This window comes from Rattus rattus, chromosome 5 (assembly GCF_011064425.1).
Source record: "Rattus rattus isolate New Zealand chromosome 5, Rrattus_CSIRO_v1, whole genome shotgun sequence".
Classification (NCBI taxonomy): Eukaryota; Metazoa; Chordata; class Mammalia; order Rodentia; family Muridae; genus Rattus; species Rattus rattus.
The window spans coordinates 151,137,484-151,159,726 of NC_046158.1; the positions used below are offsets into that span (position 1 = coordinate 151,137,484).

The 22,243-nt window shown below is 48.6% G+C and overlaps 1 protein-coding gene across 1 annotated transcript in view; it reads right to left on the bottom strand.

Annotated features, from left to right (window-relative positions):
* Arfgef2 (ADP ribosylation factor guanine nucleotide exchange factor 2) overlaps window positions 1-20,616 on the bottom strand; it is an 83,984-nt gene extending 63,368 nt beyond the window's left edge. The window contains exons 1-3 of the mRNA XM_032904773.1: window positions 20,310-20,616; window positions 5,416-5,446; window positions 4,735-4,858 (exon numbers count right to left, since the gene is read on the bottom strand). Of these exons, the coding sequence (XP_032760664.1) occupies window positions 4,735-4,858; window positions 5,416-5,446; window positions 20,310-20,430 (276 nt within the window). The 5' untranslated portion in view covers window positions 20,431-20,616. The remainder of the gene's footprint in view (window positions 1-4,734; window positions 4,859-5,415; window positions 5,447-20,309) is intronic.
* Window positions 20,617-22,243: the final 1,627 nt, after the last annotated feature.

The window sequence follows — 22,243 nt, forward strand, 5'->3', positions numbered from 1 at the left end:
TCACACCTGGGTTCCACTCCATCCCAAGCACCAAAAACAAGAAAACAGGCTTCCAGTCGGACATGGTTACATGGAAGTTGAGGCAGAAGATTATGAATTTGATACTAGCCTAGGCCTACATAGCAAGAGTTTGTATCAAAAAATAAAAACAGGGCCACACTTTTGAATCTCAGCACCCACAAGGCAGAAGCAGGTGGATCTCTGGTCTACAAAGCAAGGTCCATGACAAAAAGCAATAGATAATCAGGTTCTGCCCCCAAAATAATAATACTAAATAATTAACTTTAATTAAGGGCTTAGTCATTAATGCTTGCCATGCAAGGATGAGGACCTGAATGTGATCCCCATTACATGTGAGCACCCATGTAAAAGGCTGGGTATAGAGGGTGACATGCCCTTGCCACTCCAGTGCCCAGGAGGTGGAGACAGGCAGACCCCTGAGGCCTGCTGGCCCGACAGCCTAGCCTAGCACTGAACCCCAGGTGCCAATGAGAGACCAAACCAAGGCGAACAGCTCCTGAAGAACAAGGTTATCTCAGACTTCTACATGGACCCACATAAATCCACGCATATCACCACAAACCCACACAGAACCTATACCCCCACACAAAAGCAAACAACAAAAAGAGCTAAAACACAACAGAAAGGATAGCCTGGGCCAATCATTTCTTACAAGCTTCATAAAAAGAAAATGGAATTCTATTTTTTAATCTTTTTTTTTTCTTGATTTTGAGACAGAGACTTCTGTACACCAGACCTTGAACTTCTGATCCTCCGTCCTCTGTCTCCTGAGTATTCTTTGCTGTACTGGGTCTCATGCAAGCTAGACCAGTAGTCTACCACAAAATCTCTAGTACAAATGCAGTGCCTAATTAAAAAATGTTTACTGTTATATTTTATGTGTCTGAGTATTTTACTACATGTGTCCTATGGAGGCCAGAGAGGACATCAGATCCCCTGGAACTGGAGTGACAGATGGTTGAGAGCCACCATCTGGGCCCTGAGACTTGAATCTGAGTCCTCTGGAAGAGCAGCCAACGCACTTACAGATGAAACATCTCTCCTGCCGACGTTCCTGTCGGTTGTGTGAGGCAGGGCCTCACTGTGCGGCCTTGGGTGGCCTCCATCACACAGAGCTCCACTTGTCTGCCCACACACGTGACTTGTATTTAACTTTTATCTTCACCTTTAAAATTTCTATTTTTGAAGCAAGGTGTAGTGGTATGTGACTTAATCCCAGCACTCAGGAGGCAGAGGCAGGAGGATCTATGTGAGTTCAAGACTAGTCTGATCAGTGAGTTCCAGGACAGCCAGAGCTACGCAGTGAGACCCTGTCTTGAAAAAACGAAAAACAAAATTCTAGTTTTATATGTTTTATAATGAAAAAAGTTCATATATATATATATATACATATATAATGTTAATTTTAAGTTAAAATATATTGCAAGGGCTGGAGAGTTGGCTCAGTGGTTAAGAGCACTGACTGCTCTTCCAGAGGTCCTGAGTTCAACTCCCAGCAACCACATGGTGACTCACAACCATCTGTAATGAGATCTGGTTGCCCTCTTCTGGGGTGTCTGAAGACAGGTACAGTGTACTTATATATAATAAATACATCTTTAAACAATATATTCCAAAAAATATTAATATGCAGCCAGAAAAAAAATTAACTTAGGAAAGACAGGCTTTGCCCTGGGCCGTGGGTCACTGAGCACTGAAAGAAGCCAAGGTTCCTCAGTGCTGCAGGGGCTGCTGCATGATCTCTAGGCTTCTCCAAACGGGGGAGGGGGAAGACACAGGACACACACACATCTGTGCCAACTACGCGCCTTACAAAGCAAACCCTTTGTCCCTGTCACCGCCAAGAGAAATGGGTGACAAGGCACAGCGTCGGTGACTTTAGCTGGCTCCACTTCTGTCAAAATCAGACTTCACCCCAGATTCTGGCCTTTAGTTTCCAAGGCATGAGCTTCCTCAACTGCCAGGAAATTCCAGTCAGACAGGCTTAGCCGGGCAGCAGAGGGTAAGCTCCGTTTCCATTCAGTCTTCCAGATGCCCATCTACTTCCTAAAGTCATAAAAGGGGTGTACTTTACAGCTTTTACACTAAACAAGGAGACCCCAGTATCCGTATTCCATTCCAGAGGATTCATTCAAAAGGAGAACCACACACCTCAAGCATCAAGACTCCCAGTGGGCAGAAGTGAAACAGAGCTCCAAGGTGTTTAAAATCATGCATGCACACAGAGTGAAGACACTAATGCCACCCCTGGAAAAGCCAGGTCACAGGGTGACAGTTAAAGCATAAAGGACCGGTTCTGAACACATGGGTCAGGTGGTTTCTGCCGCATCTATTCACTGGAGCCACACTGGTGAGAAGGCAGGCTCAAATAAGCAAGTGAGCACTCTGTCTCTGCTGCAATGACTGAAAGTTACGTGCCTCGATCCAGATTCTCCAGTCCCAGAACCAAAGTGACCATTAAAATGGTGGGTCTGTGGGAACTAAACAGACTTAAGGTCACAAGGGCTGTGCCCTCAGAATGGAGTCTGTGCTCTGTAAGAACAGAGCAGAGGGCTTGCTTGTTCTCTAGTACACGAGGGCACAGTAAGAATATGGCTACAAGTTGAGCCAGAGTCCTCACCGAATCAGCAAGGGCCTTGATCTTGGACTGCCCGCCCCTCAGAGCTGCGAGAGAGGGCCTGTGTTCTGCGGGACTCAGTTATCACAGCCCATGCTGAGACCACTGTGCTCCAATAAAGCTATCCACAAAAGCAGACAACAGACAGCCGACAACAGACTAGACCCTAAGTGTGGGGTTGGGAAGTCCTACAACGCAAAGAAGCCCCGACTTATTGGACAGGTGACTCTGAGCTGAGCCAGCCACTTTATCATCTAAGCCCCAGGCCCCTTGACTCTAAGACAAGAACGAAGCAGCACTCAGAGGCAGAGGCAGAGGCAGAGGCAGACAGATCTACAAGTTCAAGGCCAGTCTGGTCTATAAGTGAGTTCCAGAAGAGCCATGGCTACGCAGAAGAAACCCTGTCTTGAAACAACAAACAAAAGAAAACAGAAAAAAAACAAGAGTGGGTTCTTCTGAAGCTTAGACGAGGTGATGGGGATGAGCGTCTGGCCAGGCCAACAGCCCAGGGAAGGTGAGAGCTGCCACGCTTACGGCGGCACTAATGTGTTAGCCCATTCCCAAACTAAACCTCATCATGGGAAGCAAAGAACTAAAATTCAGCTTATGTCAAATTTCCTCAGAAAGCATTCACAGCACCAAGTATTCCAGGATGAAGGGAGACTGGGCCTGCCATTTGAGAACTCTGGGCTCATTAGACATTCGCATAGGACATGGACAGAGTTGCCTGGAACGAGAGAAACAAGTTTTCATTTGGAAGAAGTTTCTGTGGGAAAAAACCCCACTGTCATGGCAGGAGGGGGAAAATGCTGTCACCAGTTCTAAAGTGTGTGACTATTGGAAGAAGAGATTAATGAAATAAATGAGAGACTGAGGATGGGGCTCTGCAGTTCTATGCCTTGGCACACAGAACCAACCAATGACAGCATTCTCTGTCAAGAAACACAAATCTGCATGCGGCTTCGCAGACCTCATAACCCAACTCTAAGCAAGCCTAACAGAAGCATCTGTTCACAGTTCCAGGAGCTGCTGTAACTTCAATAACACCCAAAACTTCTTCCACTGATGGGATTGCCCACTAAGGTTAAGAGGTGATGAGAAACTTGGAGCTATCTATAGAAAAAACATATGACTTGGGAACTGAGGCGCCTGGGCTGCCCATCTCTCACGATTCTGTAGGACGGATTCCCATCTCTGCATTCCTCAGTGTTCAGCAGTTAGAGAGCATCAGTGAGGAGGCTCCAACCACAGCCAATCTTCATCATTTGCAGACTGCTGGCCTCAAGTGTAGTCACCCACCCACTCACTCTCTCACTCACTCGCTTGCACTTGAAAGCCCCCAGTCAGAACTGTGGTTACTTGTACAAATGCCCAGAACAGTGAAGCCCTGAATCACGGCCGAGGTGGACGAGGAGACACAGCTTTCTTTCAGATTTTCTTCCACATTCAAGTGTTATTTCTGTGATGTTTTTACTGTGTGGCTTTCCCAATTTTATCCTTTATGCTCTTTAAAACACCTCCCTAGTGTGTGCGAAGGTGCTTGCTACCGTCAAGGAGCAAGAAGGCTGAACTGCCTTACAAGAAACTGCAGGTATCAAGTGAGCTGGGTTCGAGCGTGTCATTCCAGGGCTGGCTGTGAACGGATGTCGATGAGCCAATGGTGCACATTAAGAGGGATCTTTACATAAAAACACACAGAGGATGAACTTATACGCTCATCAGCTGGACCAAAATGGAGACCGGGGAACCCAAGCCCGCCCTGCTTTGGGCTGGTTAGTTCATGTTCACAGCAACTGGAGCTCAGAACTGCCGCAAACAATGAGGTGCGGCTGTACCTGCTTGGACACCTGAGAGTGCACATGAACACCATCAATAAGGACGCTGGGAGCATAGCATGCGCCAAGTATATCAAACACGGTCAACCTACAAATAAAGTACCACTGGAGAAATGCGCCTGTCGCAAAGGAGTGCAGGCCCCTTCCCACCAAGGAAGCTCTGGGCTGCTCTTGGGCCACTGCCTCCAGGGGGGCATTCTCAGTGCCAGAGCAGCACGGCTATGGATAATGCGGTGCTCACACCAAGTCTAAATATGGTACCTGCAAGCAGTCCAGGGACGTGCTGACCACCCGAGGGGACTTGGATTGGCAGGCCAGCTCGAATGGAAGGAAATACTTGTCAGCTTCAATGAAGTTTGCCTTTGGTGGAGCCGCAGCGCCAAGCCTAGGGAAAAGCAGGAAAGGGCCAAGAGGAAGAATGAGAAAAAAATACGCTTGCCTCTGTCCATCTCACTCTATGCTCCCCTCTTGAGCGTAAGCACTTAGTTAAAGTGCGGGAAGCGCTGTACTGGGCAATGTGGTCATGGGCTGATTGCACGTAACCTGAGAAGGAAACGGCCAGGATGTCTGTGCAGAAAGCAAGAGCTCGGATGGTGAGTGAACTAAATCTGCTGCAGCCATGGCAGAGCCATGTTTCTGAGCTGTGACTGCTGACTCCAGTCAAGATAAGGAGACTCCTGGAGCGAGCTGCCCTTTGCACAAGACAAGGCTTCCGCCTCCTTCTCAAGAGAAGGTGTACAGGCACCAACTTGGCCTTCTTCAGCCATCCCTCCAAGCACACAGCACCGGGCCAGTCACCTGCCTAGCCCAGCTCTGCTGTGTGAGCACGGTGCCAGCAGAGTATGTGCTGCTCCTTTAAATATGACAGTAAACACACATGGGAAGGGGTTCCCACGGCCACCACCTGCTGCACCCCCAAAAGGAGGAAGCACGGCTGCTTACCTCTGCTTTTCTAGTTCTGCTTTAATTTCATCTGGTGGAAGAAGAAAGAACACATTAGGAGCAGGCAAGGCTTGCAGAGAAGGTTTGCTGCAGGACACCACTGAAAGGATATCTACAAGACTGTGCAACACTCCTGTTTTGATATAACGTGAAGCAAGAACTTACCACAACAGTAATGCCAGCCCATGGGAGTCGCTGTGCATGTAAGTTTATGTTGCCTTTGCCTGATGCCCACAAGACCCTGAGGGTGGGCACTACTGTTCCCTCTCACCACTGGCACGCTGGAGCCATCCTCTACCCTCTAGATGACAGCATCATGTCCTGCCCCTGCAGTGTTATGTTGTGCTTTGTGATAAGGCCTCACCACAGTGCCAAGGCTAGCTGGAGTCCTCCTGCCTCAGCCTGTTGAGTGCTGCTGGGAGGTACCAGCATGCTCTCCTGTAATCCTGAATACAAATGTTCCCTGAGCAAACTCCCTCAGTGAGAACGAATGATTTCAGTGAGGAAATTCGGCCATCACGAGAAATGGGAACTTCTTCACATTACTCATTAAGAAATGGGGGAGCAGGAGTCTGAGCCTAGGCCCTGGCTCTGTGGTCTGTGCTCCTCCTTCTCTGCATAGGTGTGTGTTAAATTAGTTAATACAAACATCAGCTGTGCAAAACCATACACAGGCGACTGGAAACTGCTTAAGAAAATACTGACAGGAGTTAGGCAAATATTGGAAGTTACTTAAGTAGTGGAGTGGTGATGTTTGGTCCGTTCTAATTATGCTTAGTTAGCTGGGGGAGGGGCATCAGTGAGGATCAGAGAACAACTGTCAGTTGCCAATTCACTGCTCCCACCACGCGGGTCCCAGGGATTGGTCGCAGGCGCCTTCACCTACTTTTTTATTTTTCCTTTTTTTAAATGTATATGGGCATTTTGGCTGTATGTATATCTGTGCACATGTGTGCTTGATGCCCAAACTCCCCTGCAACTGGAGCTACAGTTGCAAGCCTCAGTGTGGGTGCTGGCAATCAAATTCCGGTCCTCTAGAAAAGCAGCCAGCGCTCTGAGCTGCTGAGGCATCTTTCCAGCCCCTTCCTTTTTTTCCCCACATTTTTCTATAATCTAAACACTTTTGAGGTCAGTACCACTGAAACAAGAGATACCCTATCTAATCTCCCCACACACCAATCTACTCCATGTACTCCTGTATGTTGGGCCCCCAGGCCCGGGTAGTGGTGAGGGAGAGAAGCAAGAAGAGGAGAGAGGTAGGGAGGGAAGCATAGAGGAAAGGAGAGAGGGAGGAAGGGAGAGAGGAAGGGAGAAAGGGAGGGAGGGAGGGAACTACCATAGTGAGTGAGGAAACACTTTCTACACACTCTCTTCAGAGCAAGCAATCTGGGTGAGGACAACAGCCACCCTAACAGCGCCAAAACACACTTTAGGAAGTTCTTAAGTTCCATTTACTTGGAAAATCAAGAAACTGAACCAGCTAGAAATGGTAACGTCTAACCTTCTGGCTGGCCTACACATTCTTATCGCATGCCTAACAAAACAGCAGATAACTGCCTGCGAGGCCTGTGACACTTGTGAAAGGAACAGTCAACATGGACCCTGTCCTTGAAGGACATAAATCATCTAGGAGTGAGGCCCCACCTCCAACAGAAGCTACAAGACTGGCCTACAGGATGTAGCTTCCATAAACTTACCTAACACAATGGCTTTGCTTAGATAACAAGCTTGTGTGACACACCAGATGCACCTGACTGCCAACTCAAGTGTAAGGGTTTCTTCTGCTCAGGTGCATCACATACAGCCAAGTCCACTCTAGAGGCTCCAACCATCTGTTCTGAACACCACCGGTGCTAAGCCAGGGACACACAAATCTCACCAGTGCAGCCACTCACTGCCCAAGCAAGACACCCAAACCAGTAAGACTAAACGCAGGGATATGCACTTGAAGGCCAATGCACGCCAACCAGGAAATGTCAGCAGAGGCATGGGGCAATGAGATCTTGGGGACAGTAAAACAGCAGGCTTAGTGGCCGGCATTGGCACTAGAGACACTGACCCAGGGTGTTGGTTGCTCTGATTAGCCCAGTAGGCAAACCCCAGATTTTACAGGAAAGTTCAGATTGCAACTCAAGGCAAACCCAGCTTTTCCATAACTGTGCCCAGATGAGACTGACCTGGCTGTCCTGAACACAAAGCTATTGACTCATGGTTTCTCTTCCAAGGAAGGGGAGAACTCAGAAGCGATACTTTACTGACTGCACAAAACCACCTGCAGGTGAGAAGGGTGGCTTTAAAGAGCTCGATCATCACTGAAGACAGAATGCAGGCTCTGCACAGCCCAGTGTGGCTCAGCTGAAGAGAAGTATGCCAGACTCTTGTAAACCTTACAGACTAGGAAATGAGATGAGGAAATCAGTCTAGAGAGACCATGTTCATAAGCTCATGTGTTCCTACTTCTCAGAGCATGCATGGAGAATTAATTTGTAAACTATAAACAAAACAACATGTATACACAAAACCACAGAGCTTCAGCTAACAATGCAAAACACAGGCGCTCTCTTGAGCTGGAAGCAGGTTTGCAACCAGCTATGGAGTTTCCCAATCACCATTCCTATCAGGACCAAGCAAAAGTACATTCTACTTAGCCTAAGGCACTGGGGGTAGAGCCTACGTCTTCCACATGCTAGCAAGCAGTCTACCACTGACACACACTCTGCAGTCGCGTGTGGGCAAACAGGAGGCCTCACCCACGAGCTACTATTACCAGGAAGCTCAAGAAATCTCAGGCGGCTGGGCATGGTGGTGCACACCTTTAATCCAGCGCTCAGAAGCCAGAATGGATCTCTCTGAGTTTGTAGCCAGCCTGGTCTACATCAAGAAGTCCAGGACAGCCAGAGATACGTATAGAGACTTTGTCTCAAAAAATAAAAAAACAAAGCAAATCTCAGATGCAAATCCCACAATCACAGCACTTAATTTACCCTTAAGTGCTAAGAATTAGGAATTGTTGCACTTCCTAAACTACTTTTATTGAGGGGGGAAAAAAGACCACCCTGATGCTCTGTTCACTGGGCAGAACAGTGGCACAGACAGACAATACAAAACCTTTGCAGAAGCAGGCAGCCTCTGAGGACGGAAGGCAAGGTTAGTCAGGAGCTAATCACACAGGCCAGTCAGTGCTCTGGACCCATGTGCAAACCATCCAGGCAAGAAGCATCAGCAAATGAGCTGCCAAAACCATTTCCACAGGCTGGAAATGTCCAAGGAACAGCTCTGGTATCCACAATTCTAGCTGACTGGGGGTGGGGTGGGGGGCTCTATGTACTATGGTTCCAGATGATTGACAGGTCCTGGGTAGGCTTCAGTTCCAGCTGAGAGATGGATCCTGGTGCTACGGTTCTGGCTGAGATGGGCTTTAGATATACCATACCATGATTCTGGTTGACATGGGCTCTGGATATATTTAGAGAACACAATTATTTTCCCACTGAAAAGAGGGAGAACAAGGAACCTGGGCAAGCGAGAGGTAGAATCTCATGACAGCCTGTGAATGTGAGACTTAAACGCAGCCAGGTTACAAGCCACACATGGACACCTGTCAGCTGACTGGTACCAGGTGGCTCATCAAACCTATGGAATCTTGACTTCCTACTGCGAAACTTCAGATGACAAGAAGTAGCCCCCAGACCCCCAGACTGTAAGAGGATGTGGGTGTGGCTACTGTATGAACAACCCCAGGAAAGAAGTCGTGCCATAATCTGACAGAGGCAAAGCAGGCACACAGCAGGTGGCAGTGTCACTTTAGCTTTATCTCAAGCCAAAAGTCAGTGGGAATGCAGTCCCCTCTGCCACTCAGGAGAGCTGCTGCTGCGTGCCCTGACCTGGGACTAGTGACATTGCTCACAGTCCTCTGTGACCCAGGGTGGCGGAGCAAGACACTTTCAGTGAGGACCTAGAGACTGACCACACCCATTCACCACTCGAGAGGAAGACATGTAGCTGGTGGGACTCGCCCTGCACTCCACTGCTTCCTGTGCTAATAGCACTGCACTCAACAGCTGCCAGGGGGGCAGCCAGCAGCAATAAATGAGCAGGCCACAAAGGAGGGAGATAGGCCTGGGCTAGGGCGGCTGCAGCTAAAAAGCCACAGACTTCTGCACAGATGACTTCTGGGTACTGTCATTGTCTGTGAAAGCAGCACCCCCGCTCACCAGCCTCTCCTTCCCATCAGTGGATGCAATGATCCTCACATCGAACTCCCCAACGATCATCATCGGCCAATCCCCTCAGACCACAGCCTCTCTCCAACAGGACAGCCAGATCCCTCCTGTCTAACTCAGCCCACGGCTGCTGAACACATGCCGAATCTTGGCCCTGTGTGGAACTGGGACACTTCTAGCTCCTTGCTCGTCTCTCTATGTGACCTCCTCTCTTTCCAGCTAGCCTACCTTCTCAAATGCTCCCAGACAACCTTACTCTGGCTGGCCATGACTGACCCATCAGCTTTCCTCTTCCTGCATTTTCCATGTGGAGTCCTTCAGCAGAACTGCTGACAAGATGAGAGCCACTCAACAGCCATGACTTCTAAGACTGAGACCAGATAACAATTCCAGGGCTGGAGAGATGGCTCAGCGGTTAAGAGCACTGACTGCTCTTCCAGAGGACCTGAGTTCAAATCCCAGCAATCACATGGTGGCTCACAGCCATCTGTAATGGGAGCTGATGCCCTCTTCTGGTGTGTCTGAAGACATCTGCAATGTATTCACATAAAATAAATAAAAATTCTTAAGAAAAAGATACTTTAAAAAAAAAAATTCCACCCTCTGGTGACCTGTCTCCACCTAAGCAGACATCCAACAGCAGGCAGGTCGATGATGTTGCCATCGCCAGCCTCAGAGAGAGCCTGAGGATGGTCAGCCTGTCCCTCCTACCCTATCTCTGCACCATGCATGCATACCATACATCGCTCCCCCAGTCTCTCTCACTGACTGGCACCCTCACAGCTGATGTAGCAGGCTCCTGACATGGAAAAGTTAAATGTCAGCACAAGGAGACTCCCTCCACTTCCTGTTAGCAAGCCCACGCTGTGGGCAGGGAGGAGATCCCCCATCACAGGCTACCATCACTGCCCACTTACCTACCTTCCTGTTCTGCCTCTGGCCTTCCCCTCTCTCCCACTCCATGGCACTTCTCCACACAGCAGCCAGAGGGACCATCTTACAGTGTGACAACTTGATACATCTGAAGACACCTAGTGGACAAGCCTCGGGCATGCCTGCGACATTGCCCAGATTAGACCAGGTGAGGTAGGAGGAGCCACTTTAACTGTGGGCAGCATCATTTCAGAGAGCTGAGACCCAGCATCCTCCGCTCTCTGCTTCCTGACTGTGGACATGTGACCAAGGCCTCAAGCTCCCACCACAGGGTACTGGGAACCAAAACAAACTCTTCCTTCTGGAAGCTGTTTCGAGGCAGCAAGGAGATAGGCAATGTGGGAAGTGGTTCACACTGAGGGGAGCCAATGGCCCTCAGCTGCTCAACTCTCCAACAGCACCCAAGTTCAGAATCCTTAACGGCTCCAGTCGCCACTCTGGTCTCCAGGTCCACAACTCAGGATGGCACCGTCCACTCCCACTCTGTCCCACGGTTCTCAGTCCCAGGCTCACACGTTACCACTTCAGTGGTGCCTTGCAGCATCACCAACAGCTGCCACTGGAACCACGCTGCTCTGCATCCCCAACACCTTCTGCTTTTCCCTCTGGCTTACTCCTCTCAGCTTTCTTCACAGTACTGAGGGGTGGCCCCTGGCATCCTATGTGACAGCTCCTTTACGCCTTCTTCCCCAGCAGAGTGGAGCCTCTATGCCAACCAGCCTGTGCTGTCCACTAGAATGTGTCAGCAGACAGGAGCGGCCCTCAGTGTGTGCTGAACGCCTGTGTAAATCCTCCTATGTCTTTCCTGCTACTTAACTTCTCCCTCAAGCAGATCCCTTTTCGATAACATTTAGAAAATCCTCCCGACGAGCCCCTTTTTTTATTTAAAGAAGAAAAAAAAAAAAAAAAAAAAGCACTGACTGCTCTTCCAGAGGTCCTGAGTTCAATTCCCAGCAACCACATGGTGGCTCACAACCATCTGTAATGGGATCTAATTCTCTCTTCTGGTGTGTCTGAAGACAGCTACAGTGTACTCATATACACTAAATAAATAAATAAATAAATAAATAAATAAATAATCCCAATGTCTTCTACCTTAAGGAGAGAAAACGAGAGGTGTGCGTGGCGACACACCTTGTAATCCCAGCAATCAGGAGGTCGGAGCACAACTGTCTCAAGTTCCAGGCTAACCAATACTACACATTAAGAGTCAGCCTCAAGACCAAGAAAAAGACAAACTTTCTCCGAGCCACACACCCCTCTTTCTGACAGCACACCCAAGTACAGCCTGTGCTCCCTGTCGGGTCCCTGTCCTGCCCTCACTTCTGCCCACGCCAGTCTGGATTCTACCTGCAGCAGCACTCCGCCCACACAGCTGAAGAGCCCATCAGTGACCAGGTCTCTAACCTTTCATGCACCATCTTTTTTTAACTTATATTCCAGCCCCCCACCCCCCACCTCTCTCTATGCATGTCATCTTACTAGCCTCCCTCGGCATCCCACTTACCAAGCCCACAAGCCCGCATCTGCCCTGTGCTTCCCACCTGTCTCTGCTCCCTCTGCACACTCGACCTCCTGGGCCCAGGCAGGAAGAGATGCGGGTTCTTGCACTAGTCCCCCAGCCCCGCGTTCCAGTCTCTAGACCAGGCCTCTTAGCAATCTCAGGCTATCTACGCAGTCGCTTCCTATTTCATGTGTCTAACTGAGTGGTGCATGATATGGTTTGTATAGGGATGTCTTCCACAAGGCCCACGGTTTAAAGGCGCGGTTCCCCCAGACAACGGAGCCAATTGTGAGGGGTGATTAGCTAGAGGACACTAACTGTATCAGTCAATCCACTGGTGAGTCCACCCTCAGTAAGCGACCAAAGCTGGGCTTGGCTGAAGGGAGTAGAGAGATCGCTTAGGGACGATCTCTGAAGGATGGCTGGTCCTGGTATCTCTGTTTCTCTCTCTCCTCCTGGCCATGAGGTGGACAGCTCTGATTCACCACATCCTTCCATCCTGATGCTCTTCCTCATCTCAGACCCAACAACGAAACTGGCCAGCAATGGACCAGAGCCTCTGAGACCAGGATCCCAGTGATTCCACCTTTAAGCTATTGCTCTGAGATACTTGTCACAGCAACGAGACACAGACTACTGCGTACCTAGTTCCAGCTCGGATGAGCCCTCCCTCTTCCCATCTGACAGCTGGCTGAGCCACCCCAGTTCTTGTGCTTTTACCCAGGTTCCCTTAGCTTGACTTGTGCTGCCATCACTCCCACTACCACCCCTCACCAGCATGGCGCTTAGTGCCTCTCACTTGGTCTCCCCCAGCAATCCCTCTAGTCTCTCTAAGACTGACAATGCCAGCACCTTTTCCAAACTCGTCAGTGTCAACCCAGTTTTGGACCATGACCCTGTGGGGCTCTGACCCTCCTCCCCTACCTCACTCCCAAGCACACTAGGGCTCAGACAAACATTACTGTCACAAAGCCTTTGCTTATGCTGGCCTCTCTGCAGAACTGCCTCCCACCCCAACTTCTGTGCCTGCATTCACCACTCCCACCTCACTTCTCCTCAGAGACGTGCTCTTACAGGGCAGGCCTCTTGCTGGTGTGGCCACAGGGTGTGACTGCGGCTGCCTCAGAGCACAGTCCTTGTTTGTTTTGCTCCTCTGGCATCAGGAGGCCAGCTGTGACACCCAAGTACATCCCTCTGGATGAGAGATTGGTAAACAGTGACAGATATGTATGGACAACTCTAGCACTGAGGGGAAGTCAACCTTTCTATCTCTCCACAGAAGGCCTGTTCTCCTCGCTAACTGTAAAACCTAGTAAAACACCCCACACCAACCATAATTAGCCTGACAGGAAGGTCCAAGCATGAGTCAGCAAACGTAAAACTATTTTCTACGATAACCCACAGGAAAGACAGTCCCTTGTCCCTGCAGAGAGCAGTGATAAGGAAACCTGGCTGAGCTTTCCCTGTGAAGACTGTTCTGTGATGAAGTACAGCTTTTCACAGGTCTGCCCTTCTCCGTAAGGAGCAGGCTTGCTGTTTGCCTGGCCGCTGCTTTCGCAGATTCCGGAGATAAGAGCCAGAGTCATGGATGCAGCTCCACAGGCCAACTCATGAGGCTGAGAAGGGTGAGCGCCCAGAGGCATGAGAAACAGCAGATCACCACCGGCTCCAGCCTGTGCCCCTTCTTCACAGCACGAACTTACTTAAGCCGGGTCAGTAGGTCTTCTCATCGTCTCAGACGCAAGGCACCAAGAAACTAGATCACTGAAAGGGTCAAAGTTTGCCACCAATCATGATACATTTCAATTATCAACACAGCACACAGCTCAGCTGCTGTTGCTAGAAGGAGAGCTCCCTCCTGGAAACACTACAAAACTTATCAACAGAGCGGCCTGCAGGGAGCCGGCTCAGCGGTGAAGAACACACTCTGCTCCTACGGAAGATCTGGGTTTGGTTCCCAGGGCCATGACAGGCACCTACAACTCTTTATTCAGGGAATCTGGTGCTGCCTTCTAACGTGCATGGGCACTTATACACATACATGTGTGTGTACATGTATGTACACACACACACACACACACACACACACACACACAGGTAGATCTATGTGAGTTTGAGGTCAGTCTGGTCTACAGAGTGAGTTCCAGGAAAGCCAAATATACATATACCAGAAACCCTGCCTCAAATAACAAGAAACAAACAAAAAAATGTATTTTCGAAAGTTAATTTTATTACTTTGTGTGCCATGGGTGTTTCGCCTGAATGTCTGAGCACCATGAGAGGTCAGAACACCAGATCCTCTAGGACTGTAGTTGTGAATGCCACCATGTAGGTGCTGGGGGTCAAATCCAAGTCCTCTGGAGAGCTGCCTGTGGCCTTAACTGTTGAGCCATCAGAGTCCCCTCTGTTTGGGGATTTTTTTTTTTAAGTTTGTTTGGTGTTTTTGGTTTTGGGGTTTTGTTGTTGTTATCGAGCCAGGGTTTCTGTGTGTAGCCCTGGCTGTCCTGGAACTCACTTTGGAGACCAGACTCTGTGTGTAAACTTAAAGATCTGCCTGCCTCTGCCTCCTGAGTACTGGGATTACGGATGTGAACCACCACTGCCCAGCTTGGTTTTTGGTTCTTTAAAAGAGCAATCTGCAGGTTATGAGCTTTGCCAGCTCAGTTTTTATGAACTATATCATTTGCAAACAAAATTCCTAATACAGACAACAAAATTTAATAAAATTGAAGGATTTATTCTGGACAGTATTTCAATTAATTACTCTATTTATTTATTTTTTTCCTTTTTCTTTTTTTTCGGAGCTGGGGACCGAACCCAGGGCCTTGCGCTTGCCTAGCAAGCGCTCTACCACTGAGCTAAATCCCCAACCCTACTCTATTTATTTTTGGATCTTGAGATAAAAGTTTTTCCATAGAACCTTGGTTGGTCCAGAATTCACTCTGTAAATCGAGCTGGCCTCAAATACAACAAGCCCCTGTCTCTGGCTCTCCAGTACTGGGATTACAGGTGTGCACCCTGATGCCTGACTGAACACATATGTCATCTCTAAGACAGGCACTCAATAAATAGCAGGGTATGGCTTTCAACTCATGATCCTCCTGCCTCAGCTTCCAGAATGCTGGGATTACAAGTATGTGCCACATTAGGCAAGTAGCAATTTTTTAAAATATTTTTCAGATTTCACACTTAAGGTTCTGCCTAACAGTGACAAGGTTTTTTTGTTTCAAGGGATTTGGTGCTGTGAATAGGACCTCACACATGCTAACAAACTCTGCCCTGCGTGACGTGTCTAGGCCTAAATGCTAACCATTCGCACACACCCAGGCTTATAAATATATTCTGTAACTCCCTCTGTCTTCCGAGTGACATTTAAATAAGCTAAACCAACAAACCAACAACCACCACCCATGAGCCACCTCTCCTTGGCCCTCTTCACAGTATAGCTAGTCCTGAAGAAAGCCCTGCTAATGGCTACGGTGCCCCCACCTCCCACCCACACCTCCTCCCACATCTGTCTTCTCTCACCTGCAGTGTGCAGGTCAAACAGCTCAATGGATGGCCACTCATGGCTCACAAGCTTCTAAACCCTGACATCAAACAGAGAGAGCAGCACGCCTGAGACTAGACCTCATTCCACAGCTTAGGTAAGTGGGAGGGAGCTGCAGCCTCACTTGCCCACCCACTGTGCAGCTGTGGGCAAAGCTGTGGAAAACTCCGTCTTTCCCACTACAGGAGAGCCCCAAACAGTCACCAACCAGAATCTGGAGGTCAGCATTCGGGGCTGCTGATGCAGATAACTCAAATCGGAAAAACCTAGCTCAGTGATGCTCATCTGAAACCACCTCCCAGCACAACAGAGGCAGATAAAATACTGAAGGGAAAAAAAAGGAGAGAGAAAGAAAGAAAAAAGAAAAAAGATCTTTGTGACCAGAAGGTTTCAAGTGTAACTTAGAAGTCAACTACAGAAAAGTCTCCTCACTGAAACTTCACCAGAGCGCCATGGCCATTTTCAGAGACTCTGTGGAGGCCTTACCCAGGGGACTGGTGAGATACCAGCTCCATCATCACCGGATGAGTGACCCCTGAGTAGCTTGTTAATGGAGGTGATGATAATAGTAAGGTCCAAACTAAAGCTCACAGTGGCACTGTGCCTGGAATCCAGAAACCTAGTATACAGCGGATATTATATAGATGCTATAGAATATAAACCAGTCATATGACAATTAGATACACATCTGTTCTTCTATTTTCACGATGGCTGAGCATGCCAGCCAATTACAGAACACTTTGGCCCTTTCATATGCTTTGTGCATATTAAATTATTAAATGGATTCTCTCTCTCTCTCCCTCTCTCTCTTACACACACACACACACACACACACACACACACACACACACACACACACAAGGATCATTAGGTTGATTCAATTAAACTGTGGACAAAATTTTCCATATTCAATTTAAAAACACTTAAGGCTTTTTATTTTTTACTTTTGTGATTAACCTTCCAAACTCCATACAATTTAAGAACAGAATATAAAGAGACATGCAGAAAGATGGGCCTTAAGTAAGACAATTACAAAAGGAAGGTTTTACAAATGGAATTAAACTCCCCCAACAGAGAGGGTTGGAGCTGAAAGGCGGAAGCTGATTAACGAATGTCCAGGCTTCATTAAAGGAACACGAGCAACACTGTCCTTGGGGTGAAACTCTCACAGGATCTTGATTTCTCCTGACTAGGACACCAGCCCAGATTCGGGCAGTCATCTACCTATGCATTTGATACTCAGAGAGATGACTCACTGAGTCACTCCAATCCTGTTCTACCCTGCTCATCACTGCTGTTACAGAAGTCAACGCCTGTCTCCATTTGCATTTAGCAAATTAGCACTGTAAGGAGCACAGCCTTCTGTCATGGAACCTTGTTGTACGTATGTACATCATGTGTGTGCCTGGTGCTCACAGACCCCCTGGCACTGAGCTGTAGACTACTGTGAACCACTTACCACACAGGTGCTGGAAATAAACCAAGGTCTTCTGCAAGGGCAGTCAGCACTCCTAGAATTCCTAACTGCTAAGCCAACTCTGGTCCCATAATTACCTTTTTATTTACTGTATCTACAAACCAAGCAGATCAGTAAGTGACTCCTGAAAGACCTAACCAAGGTTAAAAACACAGAATCAGAGTGCTTACAGACTCTGTGGTAATAATCAAGGCAGCAAGCATCTGCTGAGCACCCACTCTACCCCAAGAGTTTGTACACGCCAAGTAACCTCATCTTAAAGGGAACACTGACACACACGTAAGACTAACTACAAATACAGCAAGTGAAGGCAGGTGATTTGAATCCAGAAAAGTCTTGAGTCCCAGAAGGACCTGAGATGCTTCAGGCTTCTGAAGCTCTCACCATCCCCAACATGCTGTAACTGACTATAACCTGTCATAAAAACAGATTCCAGTAACAACTATTTATCAGTCAAGCACTCCAGCTTTCAATGGTCACTTAGAGTTCTTATCAAAATTGATGACAATCTATCTATATGTTTATCTTTAAGCACATTATTCTTCTTGGGGTTGGAGATAGTTCAGCATTTAAGATCACTGGCTGCTCTTCCAGAGGGTCTAGGTTCTATTCCCAGCACCCACACAGCAGCTCACAACGGTCTAGTCTGTTCTTTAACTTCAGTTCTAAGGGATCTGACACACAAACAGACATGCAAGCAAAACACCAATGCACATAAAATTTTTAAAAAAACATATTTTTTTTAAAAAAAAAGCAAAGCAAGACCAAAACAAAACAAAACCCTCTGCTTAAAGAAAACACATTATACTTCTTATCCACTCCTTCACTTCAGCCATTTTTCCTTACTTCTTCCTCATTTTTGTATTTACATGTGGTATACATACATGCACGGTTACATGTGGGGGTATACTCATGTGTTTATATGTGAATACACATGTGCATGGAGGCCCAAAGTTGATGATGGGAATCTTTCTTGATTGCTCTCCACTATCCGAGGCAGTGTCTTCCCCTGAACTGGAGCTTACCAATTCACTTAGCTAGCTAGCCAGCTTGCCCCAAGAACCCCCCTGCCCCCCAAGTACCTACAACATAGGCAGCCACCGCATGCACTTGGTTTATAAATACCAATGGGTTTTGGAAACCAAACCCTGGTCCTCACACTTCCGCTGTGAGCACCTTATCCACTGAGCTACCCCCCCAGCCCCACATTCCTCTTCTTAAATGAGGTTACTGAGATACAGGGTAAGGGGGCACAGGTACTCTGCAGTGTTTTTACTGTTCAGAAGTAAAAGCAAGTCTTTTAACTAAGCACTAGCTACTATCTTAAATGATAGCTCCCTGGGTATGAACTCTCTGATCACTGATCACAAGCCATCCCTCCGATTTCACATAGCCAAGAGTGAAGTTGCTGCTTGTTAAGACCAGTTCTCACACACATGTGTGTATGCAGGAAGTATGCACGTTCACACATGAGAACACATGTATATGAACATATAATTCAAATGTGCATTTCTACGGCCTAAATTGAAAAGAAATCTGAACTTTTACACAAAAATGTAATCCAAATTAAAAAAAAATCTAATAATGTATCAGTGTTACGGCCCAGCATGACCCACAGGACAATTTCATAAGTAGATCCCAGCAATATGATAAAATTTCTGAACAAGAAATCAAAACTTAAGGTATTATGACAAGAATGGAGTCTAGAAGGGTTTCAACCTGAGGCTCGTACCTAACTCACAGTTCCTTCTCTAATGCTTACCCTACATTCCTGACAGAACAAAACCCGACCCTTGGCCCTGGTTTTCAAAACAGAAAAGCTTTAACATTTAGGTCTCAGTAAATCCCTTCTACAGACCCTGAATTTCACAAGATTAGCTGCTTCTGGATTACACAGGCCTCAAGCACCTCCCTACCAACAACAGTTTCTGACCCTAAGGGACTCTTAAAATGCATCCCACACAAGGCCTAATCCTTATTCACTGGGAAGTGCAAAGGTCACAAATCCATTCTCAAGTGAATGCTCTCCTGTGCCCATGGGGAAGAGTGACTAACAGAAACTTTCTGTTTACTCAACTTTTTAGGACAACGGGCCTCTTAACCAAATCCCATGGATTGCACAAAATGGTGAATTAGCAGGGAGACAGCTCTGGTCAAATGTCTGGTGTTCTCCACCCACAACTTTTTTCCTCTTGAACCTCCACAGGGTGGACATTTCTTACCTTTCAGAACTGGGTTCAAATGTTACACGTTTAGGAGGGACTACTTTCCTGACCATCCAACCTAAGGAGACCTCAGGTCCTCTGTATCACTTCTTGGTCTTCTATTCTGACAGCAGTACTTATCAATAATGTTTTGTCTACTCTACCAGAATATAAGAAGACCCACAAGAGCATACAAGGACTCCATTTCTCCTTCATGGTCATCTCCTCAGTGCCTGCTACACAGGCTCTTGCTAAGTAACTAAAGATAGGAGACTAAAGTTGGTGTCAACTCGAGAGCTTTAACCTAGCGAGGAGCTAGAGACTTCTGTCTTTCCAATAATCCATGGATCCATTCAACCAGCAAATATTTACTGAGCAACTACTGTGTGCCAAGCACTGTCATAGATGCACAGGATACCGCATTGAATAAATCAGACGAGTATCTTTGCTCTGCAGAACCTTTATTTTAGGGACCCGCCCTAAAATGAGTAAAAGTCTTACACACTTGTCCAATGCCTGAAATATAGATCACCCTACATCCCTTCGAGGTGAAGCGCTCTCCGAGCCCGAATGCTCTCCAGTGAGACATTTCCAGAACAAGCTTCCGGGGTTCCTCAACACCAACTGGTCAGCTCTCTCACCTGCTCTGATCGCTCACGTGGGAGAACCCCATCCAGCAGTCAAGATAAAGGAAAAACTTAAGAGCAAGAACTATTGCTTCAGAGGACTTAGAGATGGTGAGGGGAGGAACCAGGAAACGGGACAAGAAGCCGTGACACGGGCCCTAGACAGGGAGGCTGGAAAACCAGCCGTGGCTGTCACCAACTTGCTAGGTGACCTTGGGCCAGTCTCGGCCGCCCCAACACCAGCTCCCACCGGGACAGTAAGCGGAAGAGGACGGGAGGGTGGGATTCGGGTTGGGAGAAGCAGAGGACAGCAGGCCGGGAGGGTAACGGCCGGCGTGGGGAAGCCGGCGCGGGCCAGGCCGGGGCGGCTCACTCACCGAGCGCCACCTGGCAGGCCCTACGCAGCTGGGAGTGCTGGGGCCGCTTCACCTCCTTGTCAGCTAGGATCTTCTCCAGGGCCCGGGACACGAACATGCTCTTGGTCTGGCTTTCCTGCATGGCCCCGGCCTGCGGGGGCCGGCAACCCCGCGAGCCGGCGGTGAGAGCGAGCAGGAGAGCGAGGCTGAGGACTCGGCGTCCCGGCCGGCACCGGCCGCGTCCGTGCGTGCCGCCCTGTCAGGAAGAGACGCCCCGGACCCACAGCGCCGCCATGTTGCAACGCGTCACGTGACCACGTGACTGGTGGTGTACCTACGTCTGCTGAGCGTCGGTCGACCCTGTGACCCCAAGGGCGGGGGCCGGCAGGGAGGCGGGGCCAGAATGGGGGTGGCACCCTGTGAGTGGGGCGGGTGGGAGGGGCGAAGGCCCTTGGTGGGCGTGGTCTGTGTGATTGGGGCGGGGCCTGCACGAGTTGGGCTGGTCGGGGCGTGTCTAAGTAGTATAGCGGGGCCAGGTAGGAAGAGTGATGGTCCCTAGTGAAGACTGTGAAGGAGAAGAAAATGGAAGTGAAAGACTACAGAAGTGGGCAGCCCCGAATGAAAGGTGCAGGAGACCGGAGGTAGGAAGAGAGGTGACTAAGAGCATGCGACAGATACGCTGAGAAAATCGAAAGAGGGAAGGAGTAAAGGGGAAAGAAAGAAATCGTAAAAAGAATTAGTGAGAGTAATAATAGGCGAGAGGAGAGAGATGGGCAAAGGGAAGAGAATGGAATGAGGGAGGTGACAGTAGAGACAGTGAAGAGAAAGGAGAAGCCAGGACATTGAGAATAGAAAGATGGTCAGAAGCCATATTCAGGAAGAGCAGAGAAATCAGGGAAGGAAAGGAGGCTCAGGGAAGTGAGAACCAGGGCTGAGGATGAAGCCAGAAGGTAAGAGAGAGGAGGAGAAAAGACAGAGGAGGGAAGAAAGGGGGACGCCAGAAGGTACATTCACAGTGTCCATCCTGTATAGATTTGCATCTCTGTCAGCAAACTACACCAGCCTTGGACCAGCTTTACGACAGTCCTGTTACCACAGGAGAAGACAGCTCTTGGCTGGTCAGTTTGTGAGCAGTAATCCTTCTGTCTCTGCCTCTCAAGTGCTGGGATGCTAGTCCTACAGCACTTGTAGCGTTTTACTTGCTTGTTTGTTTTTGGTTTTCTGTTGTTTTGATATATGTATCCCAGGCTGGCCTTGAACTCAATGTGCCCTTTTGGTTTCAGACCCCAGGACAAGGGACTGAGATGTGTGTTCCTGGCCTCCAGGTTCTCCCGGCATCCCTCAATCCCTACCTGCTGTCCCCTGCCCTCAACCTGAACTCTCCAGCCCAGGAGTTGGACTGCCCCTCCCCTTCCCCAGAGGGGTGTGTGTGTGTCTGCAAGCACTCTTTCTCTCTCTCCCCCACCTCTCTCTCTCTTTTCCCATGACTTCCCTGAACTCACCTAAGAGCAGCTTCCCAATGAATCTGAATTTAATATAATCTTATCTGTCTTGAATTGGTTCATTGCACTGGTGGAGAAATAACTTAGCGCCCGCCCTTGTCAGCTGAGATTGTAGGAGTCCATCTCCACACCTGAACCTCTGCTTTCTAAGTGCCAATCTGTGGCGATGCTGCCAAGGATGCCCCCCTTTTCCTGGTCTGTTTTCATCAGCCTCTGGTTCTCACAGTAGGAGGGCAAGACAGGAGAACAGAGCTACTCAGGTGGCCAGAGTGGCATGGCCTCTACAGGAGTAGAAGACAGGGCCTGCCTCCAGGGCCACTTCCACTCCACAGCACACCCATACCATGTCTCCACAGCACTGATGCCTCACCCCCTGCTTTCCCACAGGGCAGACTTGATGCTTTGTCTCACAAGCAGATAGTTGTTCCTCGTCGAAATCTTGGGAATGTCCTA